This window comes from Dysidea avara, chromosome 3 (assembly GCF_963678975.1).
Source record: "Dysidea avara chromosome 3, odDysAvar1.4, whole genome shotgun sequence".
Classification (NCBI taxonomy): domain Eukaryota; kingdom Metazoa; phylum Porifera; class Demospongiae; order Dictyoceratida; family Dysideidae; genus Dysidea; species Dysidea avara.
In genome coordinates, this window is record NC_089274.1 from 7,266,193 (window position 1) to 7,280,834 (window position 14,642).

At 37.5% G+C, this 14,642-nt stretch overlaps 1 protein-coding gene and 2 long non-coding RNA genes across 4 annotated transcripts in view; 2 read left to right on the forward strand and 1 right to left on the reverse strand.

Moving 5' to 3' along the window:
- Positions 1-363, forward strand: part of LOC136249159 (filamin-B-like) — a 39,341-nt gene extending 38,978 nt beyond the window's left edge. For both annotated transcript variants that reach the window (XM_066041108.1, XM_066041110.1), the window contains exon 8: positions 6-363. In XM_066041108.1, the coding sequence (XP_065897180.1) occupies positions 6-131 (126 nt within the window). In that variant the 3' untranslated portion in view covers positions 132-363. The remainder of the gene's footprint in view (positions 1-5) is intronic.
- LOC136249161 (uncharacterized) lies at positions 85-9,996 on the reverse strand. Its single transcript, XR_010698102.1, has 2 exons — positions 9,953-9,996; positions 85-1,500 (listed from the first exon to the last, which is right to left on the reverse strand). It is a non-coding gene; the product is annotated as an uncharacterized lncRNA (long non-coding RNA).
- A 1,812-nt stretch (positions 9,997-11,808) lies between these two features.
- Positions 11,809-13,429, forward strand: LOC136251687 (uncharacterized). The gene is made up of 3 exons (XR_010699151.1): positions 11,809-11,892; positions 11,951-12,165; positions 12,221-13,429. It is a non-coding gene; the product is annotated as an uncharacterized lncRNA (long non-coding RNA).
- The last annotated feature ends 1,213 nt before the right edge of the window (positions 13,430-14,642 follow it).

Consider the following 14,642-nt stretch of genomic DNA (forward strand, 5'->3'; position numbering starts at 1 on the left):
TTTAGGGGAATCATTCAAATCATGATCTCAAAAAGGTGTTAATCTGTTGCTGCTTATGTTGTGGAGGATCGATGCTCTTGATAGTATTGATGATAGTGGTGTCAGCAATTGTTAGTGTTGCAAATCAGTGATGACCGCAAGATTAGTTTGTTGTGCTGTTGTATCAGGATTCATTTTTTTAACAATGTGTAGCTAGAAATTGTTTTGTTATAAGCACGCTAATTTGCACACACACTTTTTATACAATGAGGTTAGGTAATTGCATAGGCTTTTGACGTTATGTATGATTAGCATTGATTACAACATTTTTGGTAGTTTGACAATTTTCATGTCACAAAATTATAATGACTTATATATGACCAATGTTGATCCGCTTGATCGTGTGTTAATGTAGTAGTAGTAGTAGTAGTAGTAGTAGTAGCAGTAGCAGTAGCAGTAGCAGTAGTAGTAGCAGTAGCAGTAGCAGTAACAGTAGTAGTAGTACCTCTTCATGGCCAGTTTTATTCTTTTGTGGATACTGAGGATGTGAACAAACAGAAGAGTTTTGTGTGGCGGAAACAACATCTACAATCAGAAACTGAATCTACTATCTTTGCCATCCAGAACCAAGTGATAACAACCAGAGTCATCGAGGCAAAAATAATGCACAAATCAGTACCATCAATTGAATTGCAGATTATGTGGCCAGGTGGAGGAAACCGTTGTAGATCTGTTGTCAGCCTGTCCTGTGCTTGCCTCAACTGCCTACCTCCATCGTCACAATCTGATTGCTGCTGTTGTTCACTGGCACTTAATGAGAGCTTATTCATTCCCAAGAGTTAGTCAGTCTTGGTGCTCCCATAGACCACCTCCAGTGCTGGAATCATCTGTTGTGAAGATACTGTGGGATTTTAGTTTATTCACTGACCACCATCATTCAAGCAATCGTCCTGACATAGTTGTGTTTGATTATTATAAGAAACAAATCTATTTTATAGAAATATCATGCCCTGCTGATATTAATGTGGCATTAAAGGAGGTCGAGAAAGTGACAAAATATTGTGACTTGGAAACTGACTATCATCAGATGTATGGGATGCAAGTTACTATTGTGCCTGTTGTACTGAGTTGCACTGGTGTTGTTTCATCAGTTTGTTTTAATCATATGAAGAAGATCCCAAACTACCCCTCAAAACTGTTTGCTTTTCTGCAGACGGTGGCAATTATCGGAACAGTTTTTTTTGTTTGTTTTTTTTACCCTAAGAACAATTCCTCTTAATTTAATGTAGTTATACTGCTCATCTTATGTTTTATAAACATGATGTCAGTTAAATTGTCTGTACAGTTGTACATGCTAATCAAGTAGTAGTAGTAGTAGTAGTAGTAGTAGTAGTAGTAGTAGTAGTAGCAACATCAACAGAATATGTAGCTACGTATATGTATACGCCAAGGTTATGCATTGATGAGGTGATGATGTAGTAAGCCATGAGCTCACTATTTCCATTTTCTAGTACCACCTTCCTAATCATGAATATCGAAAGTCACACACTTTCAGTTTTTATTATACAACACACTTATAGCAACATATTAAACACTTAGCTAGGTTATATATAAGACTACCAAAGATCTTCATTTCTTCAATTTCTATATCAAATCTTTTATTCCCATTCTGTGATACACTGCAGTTAAGAATCTATGTAGTATTACCAAATATTTCACTTGTCACTGCATTAGTGTGACCCATACTTGCATATGCTGTATGGTAGGAATTCTGATTTGGCATGGTTGACAGTGCTAATTTTGTATCTATATGTATAAACTATAAAGCTGCCTGTTCTACATCACGTATAGCTATTTCATTAGAGCTATAAAATAAAGGTCTGACAGCAATTTGTCTTTGGATTACCTAATCCAACAAATAGAAATTGGAGGTTTTAAGACAATGATAACAAGGTGAAACAGAAAATGGGCCAAAGAAAGGGAAAACTCATCCAACCCCAGGATTCAAACTGCAGGCCACCCAGTGTCTAGTCAAGTGCCACATTCAGTCTCCTCCAGGAGGGATGGATTTTTTCCCTTGAATTAAACTTGAGTTATCATCTAACTGATATACTTATATATCATTCACTAATATAGGTCTTGAGCTTGTTATAGATAGTGCAGTGATACTTAATGCAGGGCTGGAGTCCACGGACCAACATTAGCCAGACCACTTTTCAGCTAGTTAAATTTGTAAAAAATCGAGATACTCTAATAGAGCAGTCATCAGAACAGTTGTTGCAATACTCTAATAGAGCACTCATTATAAAGCTAATGTTCTAATTACACTGCTTGAATCTTTAATTGTCTTCAAATTACTCAAAAGTTCCAGTGAGTCATCTGCATGGCACTGCTTTGGGCTAATTTAATTGATCATGCATGTCATGCATTAGCAATTAATTAATGGCTTTTGTATCTCAAAGAACCAAGCTTTCACTGAATATTTGTATCATGAAAGTGAACTTAGTTACCATAGCTAGATTAATTGGTACTGTAGTACAAAATTACCAGGATGTATCCTTGATGTAACAAAATGGAGAAGGAGGCTTTGCATGCAAATAGCCTCTAGACTCTAGATGCCATTTCAAAGGCATCTATTTTCAAAAATTTCCCTGGGGGAGACTGCCCCTAGCTCGGCATGCTGTGTGTGCTTAACACATGCACTTAAATATCACATGAAAGCAGATATATCTCATTTAAAGATCATAATTAGATTTAGTGCGCATGACTATGACCTCCATTGTAGTTCATGGATGGCTGGACCACTAAAAATCTCTGGGCTCCGGTCCTGCTTAATGAAACACACAGTTGTAGTTAGGTCGTGAATACAGTCTTGTTAAATTAAGCAAAATGGGTGATCTTAAACCTGGAAAATGCTTTTAAAAATAATTATTGCTACTTGCCTGCATGATGTTCTGTATTTGTTTGTTTGTCCCATGTGTTTTGTATTGGTGAAGTATATATAATTTCATTTGATTGTGAAACCTTTTGTACATACTTGTAGTTAGGACCAGAAGAAAATTGACGGCACAAAGCATTATTTATTTAGGTTTTATGGTGTAAAATATCAAAGGGCTGTTGGTAGCAACCAACAGCCATAACAATGTACAATTATTACTAGCTAGTTAAATTACATAGTTAACTATAAGTGGTGTAAGTGTTTAAAATTGGTAATTGGAGATTTTGTTTGGTGACATCTGGAGCATGGACATAAGCAATGTAAAGTGCAGTTATTATTCTCATCAAAGTTTCTTAGGAAATGATCCCACAGATACAAATTAGATTTCAACAAATAAAATGACATGTTTAAGTCTATAGTACGTTCACGTTGAGCTGAATCCTGAAAAACAGCTAAAAATTAAAAGTGGATTTTTTCTCAACAGAGTTAACATTTCAGCCAAACAGATGATTATTGGTAACAGCAAAGGTGTCAATAACAGACACATACAGTTTGACTCCATTACAAGGTCAGGAAAGGGCTGTAATGGACATCATACTTATATGGCTTCCCCATAGGAAATGTATTGTGAAAATTTGATTGGCCGTAAATATTATCTCAAACATTTGAATTAAAACATTTTGAAATATTTTTAGCAGGTCAAGCAGTACTACAAATGAGCCAAATTTCAAGATCGTGTGTAATTGCATCCATGCGTTATTAAATGTTTTTGAGGATTCAGCTCAACGTGAACATACTATAGAATTGGCATAGAATTCCACAGGGATGGTAAACAATGAAAATAAGAATGTCACGTGATATGTTGTTAAGACATTGAGGTAACAAGAGTTTGTTGCTGGCACCCGATCTAGTATTAGTGGTAGCTTGATAGATTTGATAGCAAACAGTATGTCCTGTAATTCAAATATGTACATTAAAAAAAGGAGCCTCAGATTTATCAAACGGTCTTTGTAGCAACTGGTGTAATCATTCAAGATGTGCTTGGTGGCATGACGTTGAATTCTTTCAAAGTTTACGATGTTTTTCATTAGGTGTGGATGCCAAACTTGCATACTGCAATCTTACCAATGATACATACAATCTAACCAATTATGTCTGTGTCAAGTACATATTGATACAGACAAGTATGCATGTGACCTTGTTTACCTGCTCTCATTTCCCCACTAATCCATATACTCACATGCTTTTACCTCCTGCATGTGAGTATTGTAGGATGTAGCTACAGTAGTAAATGCACTTGTCAATTTCATGCCCCCACCCCCGGGCGTCCCCACACCCCAGGTGGGGATTTGACATTGCTTCTTGTCCCCACCCCTGGGGCAATTGACAGTTGTCCAATTCACTGACCGATTTTTGGTAGTTGCATTTCTAAACAATAAAATCGCACTTGCTATAATTTTACTACCTACATTTTATTATACTAGTCGCATGCATTATTACACTAATCGCATGCATGAAATATGCGCTTAGTCATCCTTGAGGTGTTGTCAAATCCCCTACTATGGGGGTGGGGACATAGTGGGGATTTGATAGCAGATTTTGCCCCAGCAGTGGGGAATTTGACACTACAATTTGTCAAATCCCCTGTATTCCCCCACCCCCTGGGGGTGGGGGGGGGGGCATGAAATTGACAAGTGCATAATGCCTTTTAATTTGACATTAGTGTGTATGATATCAGGGGCGGATGTGGGGGGGGGGGGTCTTTGGGGTCTCGAGACCCCCCTTCAGCTTGAACCTCGAACAGGAAATCTAAGGCAGAAAGTGCACGGAGGAAAGCAACAGATCGCGAAAGATCGATATACCCTAATACTTATCTCCCATTTAAATCTACTGTATTACGGACCCAACACTCACACAACTTTAAACTAGTACCTTACCAACCAAGAATTGTTGTATATAAATATTCCTTCCTCCCAAAAACTGTACCAGAATGGAATAGATTAGATGATGAGGTTATTGAGACTGACTGTGTTGAAGAATTTAAGCAAAAATTAGCCCCTTCTATGTATATAGTTAAGTAACTTATCGTAATTGCATATATTTTTATAGTTTATTATTGTAATTGTACATATGTATAGAGAGAGAGCCATCATTACATGAGAAAAATATGTACAGGTATGAAAAAGAAAGAAACATGTGTAACCTCGGACTGCATGCGACCACAGAGTAGGCTGCCTAGAGCACCACTGTGGGCATGACAAGGTACAAAAAGAGGAAAAACACACACACACACACACTATTGTACACATACAATTACAATGATAATTACAATATTAGCTAACTACGTATCTAGTTCGGACACCACTCTTTACAATAATTAAGTAACTTGTCGTAATTGTACATACTTAGCTATATAGTTAAGTAAATTGTACACATGTAATTGCACATCAGCATTATACCCCTGGAGGGTCCTGCTGATTAACAATAAATAATAACTATACAACCAAGTACTAAGAATAATACGAAACGCGGTTAAAATTACGTCATAAATAAATAAATAATTAATTATTAATGTTTGAGAAAACTACGAGGCCTAGAGACATAAACTAACCGGGGATCGATTCGCAGGTGAACGAAGGCACAAACGTATAATCGTTGCGCCCGTTCGTGCTGATGACTCGACCATACGTGTAATTCTATATAACGCCCAGTACCACACCCTTGCTTAATCACAGATTGCGCGAAGGAGAAGATTAGCGAATGTACGTGAAGTGACTGAAGGAAAGCAGGGGCGGATCCAGGGGGGGGGGGGGGGGGGGGGGGGCTTTGGGGGCTGAAGCCCCCCCCTTCATATTTAGGCTTTACTTGATCAATATGCTGAGTATTATAATGAAATTTTGTCTTAGCATAATTATATGATCACTAATAATACAAATACTCATAAAACCACCTTATAAACGTCTTTCCAAGGTATTATCAGTGGATTTATGCTAAAATTTATGCAACAAGGGCCCGAATCAGCATTGGAGGTTTATAAGATCGAGATACTCTAATAGAGCAGTCAGCTAACTACTCTAATAGAACATTCACTGGAAACATGTAGTTGGTTCTGTTATGGAATTTTTCCAAATCTGCCTGCACCTATACATGCAATGAAATGAATTGGTCTGTTTAAAGGGCTTCATCTACTTGTGTATGACAATACTTAATTCAGGTTCACAATTTCCATTGAAAATGCTCTCAGATTCAATCTTGTATTGTTCAAATTTCAAAATTTTCCACTTTCAACATTATTATTCTAACATGCATCTATTCAGTGTTGTGCAATTGTGATAGGGGTGCATCATGTACTTGGTTGTCTGTACCTATCCAAACTTTTCCATTAGCAAAATGCTTCAGAGAGCCATACCTATAATCTAAAGGCAGTATATAAAATATCTACAGGCAGAAAATATTATGAATTTTATGTGGAAATGTCTCCAAATTGCAGTGTTTTAGCATCTATTTTTCAAAATTTTCCTGGGGGGGCATGCCCCCAGACCCGCCTAGTTCCAGCATGCTTCGCTACCTCTACCCAAGAGATTAGTACCTTGAGTTAGCCTCCCCCTTTTATAAATCCTAGATCCGCCCCTGGGAAAGCGAGAGGCCACTTTACAAGTAAACATGCCAGCTGCCAATTGCATAAAATATTTAATTAATTAACAATACAAGAAAACATTAAAACATAACAATATAAAATACAAGTGAAACAATCTTGTCTTGTGCAGCTGGCATGGCGAACTTCCTTTGTGTTGGTGTCAAGCAATTCAATACATGCTTAATCTTTTTTGCCTTCACCTGGCTTAGCTACTAGGTTCTGGCTGGTTTGGCTGTCTTCCTTTATCTGATTCAATCATTACCAGAAATTTAGTACATTTTTTGGTCGTGTGCATTAGTGTAGACAACCTGTGTAAAATATTCATATAATACAATCACTTTTGAATGCGATGTTTTCAGAGATGCCAACCTCTGAACAATTTTAGGAGTGAGACCTCAAATACTACCAGCAATGTGGACCAGACTCCAGTGCAGCTCCAGGATTTTTGGTAGTGAAGACCAAAAAAAAAAAAAAAAAAAAGGTCGCTGCATGCTCAAAGTACAAAAATAAGTACAGGGCTGTCCAATTTTAAGCACAGGGCTAATGATGAAGCAGATCAGGCGTGACAAATGCGTGAGAACTAAGCTAATAGAGTGAGAAACAGAGGGTCAGGCGTGAGAACGTGAGATTACTAGCCAAAGAGTGAGACTAACGCCTAATGCGTGAGAGTTGGCATGTCTGTGTTTTTAAAGCTATGCATATGTTGGAATAAATGTCTAATGATTGAAACCAACACATTCCAAAGGGTTTGAAGCCATTTAGTCCCTAACCACAATATTATCTTGCACTAACCTCAAAATTTGCTTCCACTTAGTACACTTTCAAAGCCATACTGTGTATGTAGTGTGTGTCTGTGTCTGTGTGTGCACGGTTTAATCATGGCACATTTATACCTCATAAATTAGAGTGTTAACCACATCAAAGGGATACTCGAAATAACTGTTTGTGTGCTTAAACTTTCTCAGTTAAGGAACATGGTGTGAGATATAAACTGTTTGTTTCTTTTTTTCTTTTTTTTAATTTCTGTTGTAATTTACAAGTACATGTTCCTTTACTCGTCTATACAAAACCATTCATCCGGAAGCCACAAGTCACCGACTAAACTGATGATTGTTTATAACGTGCATGCATATGTGCGTGTTATTGCATTTTTAAATTAATTGAGTTGATTGACTATAATGTAGTCTGTATCACAACGCGTATGCCATAAGTGTCTTGTCCTGTAGGAAGCTGGTCTATCACATCATATTTCAGTCGTTTTGCTTTGTTATTATCGCTAGCATAACTAGTCGAGCAATTTTTGGTCCAAATTTACACCAGATTTAACCTTAGATGGATAAATTCTCAAAAAATCTTCTGTGGGGGCATGCTCCCAGATCCCCCTAGACGAGAGCATGCTAAAGCATGCTCTAGGTTTTGCACTGTGTATGTGCATATATGCTCAAAACTCCTTAGTTTAAAAAAGAACACCCATCATAATCTGCTGATTTTATTACAAGCATTTTCTAGTTCGATGTACGTGATTTTAATATACCCTGAAAAGTAGACTATCTCATTTGGCGCCGGTTTCAGCTAGCTACTACTTTCGTAGTTTACGTGCTGGAGAAAACAGAACACCTATAATTAGTTGGATTGAGCTTTCTAAGTAAGGTCAGTGCTGGATTTGCCTATTAATGACGAATGACGTAGGCAATACGTCAAATACTGAAGCAGTTTCTAATTTGTTGGAGCATCGCTAGACATTTATGGACGGCCTGGAACCACAAGTAGATGGCTGTATTTAGCAAAGGTTTTAGCCTACGCGTTAATAATAAGGTGAAAATGATTGGTTACATACAGATTCAACCTACTTAGGGTGAGTGAGTTTATTGTATGTTAAACCCATACATTTGGGCCTACTGAACCATAGTCTGTATTGCCACATGTAGACGGACTTTAATCCTACCAAATGGGTCATTTAGCCTCTATTTATACATATTTCATTACCTTCACTACAGAGCGGACATTGTACACTGCTATTTGAGATGTATTGCCAATACAACACTGTATGTCAATTTAATTTTTAATTAGTAGGCCCATGACCTCAAATTTCTGGTATTGTCTGGCTTGCATACTCCTACAGTATTGTGTAGCTATCTCCTGCAAGTTGTGTATGCATAATTATAGTGTGTCACCCCGTCACTGCCATTGCTACACCACTTATGAACCTTATTTAGCTCTAGTTGATGTTGATACTTTACTGTATATTGGCTAATAATTTTTATCTGTTGATGTTGCCTATAATGTATTGCTGCATACAATACTGCAATAATGCATAGTTCTCTCCTGTACGTTTTGTATACATAATTACATATACTGTGTACACATCACTGTGCCATTACCACACCAATGATGTACTGGCACTTAGCTACTGGTGGCCTTTAGTTACGATGCCACTATTGTGTTGTATCTGTCACTACTGTGACATACTGAGTTGATTTGGGGATCGTGCCTTCACCACCTAATAGCCTCACCAGGGGGCTGTCACGTTGGTGTATGTACTTGGTTGTATGTGATGCGGTCCTAGATAAATAATAATAATAATAATAGCAGTCCCTAACTATTTGATATAGCATCAAGTGATGATAGCTCACGTGATATGGATTGTTTAAAGTTCAGAAGACACACGCTTACTGTGCGTAGAAGAGCTGGCAGCTGCAAGGGAGCAATGGAATTTGTAATCACTGATATTGCTGTAAAGGTACATCTGATTTGTATATAAAGAGTGTTTTACTGCCGGTATTTTTCTTTTGTGGTAATACAGTCTTGGTTGTTCATGTAAAAATTATTCATCATATTGTGGACCTTACTCTACCAGAATGTATCACTTTTAATAGAGGAATTACCTGGGGTCATGAGTACAAACTTACCCTACCATTCACTAGAATTGACACATGTAAATTCAGCTTCTTTCCTTCCATTGCTATACTATGGAACAACTTGCAACCAGAGACTGTTGAAGCTTCATCTATCACCGTGTTTAACAGCCTTCTTATAAATGAACTGTAAAATTGTAATTAGTTAGCTGTAGCTATATATTTGATTTGTATATTGCATTTATACTCGCTGTGCGAGGTCTTGCAATTATTATAATAATAATAATGTAAGCCAAATGCAAAAATATCACGTGAATAGAAATAACCAATGAAATTTCACACCAGGCAGACGGTGCTAGTTTAAATTGAAGGCTGCTGATCTCATTGGCTACTTTCAAGCACATGACTTTTAATACTTTGTCTCTCTAGGATAGTTATAAAAACCGGAACCGAAACGGGAAACGAAATGAAATCAGCCTACAGTCTAGTGGAGGACAATCACTATATTATACACAGTTACACTATAATATATGCACACACTACCTGTTTATGCGTCAAGCAAGACTCCAGGTGGAAGATTTCTCTGCACGGCGCTTATCGATTAGAGATATTAAACGCCTGCTCCTATCCGAGGGTCTAGGGACTCTACAATAGAAAAGTTCTATTATTATTATTTATTTTATTTATTTTCCAAAAATGTGCAGCCTCAGTTTGAGGATTAACGCACATATGAAACATGCATACAAAATGTTTTATAATATGATTGACTATGGGATTACTGATTGGTAGGGGAAAGTAATAATAATTTCAGTTGGTACTTAAAAATTTGTAATGATTGTTGTTGGATTAGGTCAGGTGGGAGTGAATTCCACAGTCTAATTGATCTAGGGAAAAATGAATTACTGTGCTGATTGGTCCTTGCATAGATATGATGAAATCTTTGATCATGTCCTCTGGTGTTGGAAGTGACAGGGATTAAATCAACTGGAGATATATCAATGAGATTATGAACAATTTTGTAGAGGAGGGTGATACTAGATACTTGTCTGCGGTGTTCTAAGCTGGGAATGTTAAGGTCAATGAGCATGTTAGTTACGCTGCTGAAACGCGAGAAGTCAGCCATAATGAATCTGGCAGATTGCCTCTGTACTCGTTCAAGCTTATCAATGTCTCTTCTGATGTGAGGGTACCAGACAGGATTGGCGTATTCTAAGATTGTCTTATCATGGCATTATAACATTTCAATTTGATTTGAGTTGGGCAGGACTTAAGATTTCTCTGTAGGAATGCTTTGACTGATAGAGCTTTGGATGTGATGTTAGTAATGTGTGTGGACCAAGACAAGTCATTGGTGATTGTAACTCCTAAATATTTAGTAGATGAAACTTCTTGGATAGAGATGTCATTAATGGTGTAGTTGTACGTGATCGGATTGTGTTTACGCGTTCTGTGCTTGGGTGGGTGAGCGTTGATTGTTCCTTGACCACTTTCATAAGAGGAGTGAATAGCAATAACTACTTGATCATTACAAACCGTTTACGGTAATGATTGGCAGTGTTGGGAGTAACGCGCTACTTATGTAACGCGTTACGTAATATTATTACTTTTGTGATAACAAAGTAATATAACGAAATACGCTATAAAAACAGGTAATATAACTCAAGTTACTTTACTTGCAAATGTAACGGGTTACCTAAGTAATATAGTTACTGTAACGAATCTAATATTACGTAATATTATTACTAAAAGTAACGAAGTTACTAATCTCGTTTGTAACCCACTGAGTAACGCCTAGCCACAACGAAGTAATGAAGCCTACTAAGTGAGGTTTATTCACCAGCTACTTACTTATATCAAGACTTGCACATTGTCCAACAACGCAATCGTGTCACGTGATAAGGTGGTAGTTTCACACGTGACAGCTTAAGGCTATGGACACAAAGGAATATAATATGTAATATTATTACAGTTACTATATTTTATGGGTAATATGTAACTGTAACTAAATAGTTCAGCTGCAAGTAATATGTAATTAGTTACTTTTAAAAAGTAACTTGCCCAACACTGATGATTGGCCATAGATACTAATCATACTATAGAGTCTGAAGCCATGCCTTTAAGAGAGGGATGAAGCCATCTGTGGTTATTATGGCAGAGAGATAACCATCATTAACAATTGTGATGAAAAGATGTACAACAAAACAAATAGGCATGTGAAACCTCGGACAGCATGCGAACACAAAAAGTAGAGGACTACACTGTGGGCATGGCAAGGCAAAAAACAACAACAAAAAAGACCTCTTATGTAAGTGGTCAAGGGACAATCAACGCTCACCTACCCAAGCACAGAACTTTTCTATTGTAGACTCGATTGTAGAGTCCCCAGACCCTCGGATAGGAGCAGGCGTTTAATATCTCTAATCGATAAGCGTCGTGCAGAGAAATCTTCCACCTGGAGTCTTGCTTGATGCATAAACAAACAGGTAGTGCGTGTATATATTATAGTGTAATTGTGCATAATAAGTGATTGTCCTCCACTAGACTGTAGGCTGATTTCGTTTCGTTTCTCGTTTCGATTCCGGTTTTTACAACTATCCGTTTCTCTAGTCAACCAACCGGAAATAGACTGTACACCTGACTCCGCCTTTGGTCAATAAGGGCACGTGATATCACTCGGCTGTTCTTGAGACCTCACCCAGAAGACACAGGATGCCGTTACCCGCACTCGACAGTGTGAATTACATAGTGACACAGGAGTTAGTTACTTCAGTAGTTCTTCAACTTGTTATTATTATTATCAATTTACCACAGACCGTTCAGGAAGACCAACTTCACTCGCACTTGCACAAGGTTCACTTTTGGTGCCACTCAGTCTGGGAGGGTGCTAGACGGAAAGCAAGAAGTGTGATCGAAAATCTATGGTGCGATGAATAAGTGATCCATCATGACACACTACATTATGCTGAGGTAGCTACTGAACCACTAACTCGGATGGGGCCCGAAAACCCGCGAAAACATCAGCTCTCACAAACTTTCGCCTTTAGATCCTTGCACACGGAATTCAAAAAGCACGCACGATCATGAAAACATCGATCCACATGCATGCATCCTTTTCTGGTCTGGTCCGTAAAATAGACCTGCTAAACACCTAGCTTGCTAAGCAGGAACGTCCGGTCCGGTCCGTAAAATAGACACCCCCTCATGACTATACTGTGTACCAGGAAGTTGTGTATGTAGTAAGCTACAAGTTTACAATAGCATAGTATAACAATGAGCTGCACACAGCAGTGTAGGTTTCCTGCTAGTTATAGCTAGATACACACATCGTGCTTGTTAAAGTTTGCCTAAGGGCACATTTTATGTATGAATGCTACGTACAGCCGTAGGCCGGATGTGCTGAGTTCAATAATTATGTGAACTTTATAGACTCAACCATACAATAGTTACAGCTCACAGTGGATAGGACACTTAAACAAGAGTGGTAAGTGCAGTCAAAACTTACCTTGAGTAGGGTCATCCCAGAAAGGATATTAAGCTACAAATTTTTGTAGGAATAGCAGGTCATTCACAATGTCTTATTGATTAGCAGTCTTACAGTTATATAGTTCTTTAGTTATAGCCAGCTAAATACTTCCTGTATGATTGTGTTATTAGTCATGACTGAGCAGACAACAATGATATCACTTGAGTGAGCAAACAAGCTCGACCTTGTTAGCCAGAAACCCTATACTCTGGTACAAAACAGCCTATACAATGAAAGCTGTTGTGGTTTGAGTATCCATGTAAAGGTGGTAACTGGCATATGCAGGCAAAACCAACAGTAGATTGTGGTTTATATAAATATGTATTGTGGTATCTGGAATATGCTTCAAACTGATATTCTACCTACATCAGTATGTTTGCTGAATGTACTTTAGATTGACACTCTCTTATTTAAATTATGAACTGTTGGTTGTACTGAGCTCATGTTTTTCTCTTTTTTTACATTAAATGCTATGTGAATGTAGAATATGCACAGCTGTATTCATGGACCTGGTGTGCCATAGTGCACAGGCTTGGTCCGTTGAATGGCTTCTATGGTCAACAGTAAATCTTCAGTCTGTGATAGCTATACCATTCCATTAACATGAAGCTGAAATTATACAGTACATATTATACTGTACGCATTGGTAAAAGTACCATGCACCCATACACAAGTTATTAGTATTGAGCTACAGTAATTATAGCTGAAGTTTAATAACTGTCTTACTATTCCATCCATTGGTAGCCAATACAAGATGAAGCTATATAAGTCCATCTAAGTCTTGTGTGGCAAGGTCAAGTAAGACCAGTTCAAGCAAGACTGTAGTCAAGGGAGTCAGAGTAGGTGTGACCAGTGAGGTCAGAGCCTCACCATGCACTTTTTGGCTGAAATTTTAAAAAAGAAAAAACTTATGAACTTGATTATAAAAGTAGTGAACATGGAGCACTTTACATATATTTAATGGACAGAAACAATACTTATCTAACCTGTTTTTCACTTAGAACAGCTTCATGGTGACTTCGTCTGTACTATGTGCCTCTAAAAATAATTATCGTTATGTTTAGATTTGGCTTTGTGTCTACTTTAGAGACATTCCTTACAGTGTATCTTATAAATGGTAATATTTAAGTGTTAAACAGGTACATTTGATCACTGACCAGTTTTATCATTGAACACTTGTCATACCAGCTAGCTAACTAGCTACGTAGCACCTTTCACACACAGTACTCCAGCCCAAAACTTGGGCCAATTCTTATTGTGTACTAACTGATTACATGTGACAGGGCAAGTAATAGTAGCTCAGTGTAATAAATCAAAACGATGCTTAACATTTTATATAGAGCGCTTACCGTATAACCTAAATATTTCGAGGGGGAAAATTTTTGCTGATTTCACGGTTTTGGGTGATATCAGTGAAAATTTTAGCCTCGAAATATTTAGACCTCCATATAGTCTAATACATTTTGGGAGTGCTTGCAAATCCATGAAATTTTTATTTTTAGCAACATTGCTCAACCTCGAAATATTTGCTCCTCGAAATATTTAGGCTATACGGTATTTTGCATGAAGCAGTTAATTATAAGTGATCTTAATTTCTAGAGAGCCAGTAAAAATTAAATTGGTGTTTTGTCTACACAAGCCATACAATTGAGTGACTAAGTGATTTTAGTTTACTGAATTTATAATAAAAATATTGTAGTCAACAGTCAA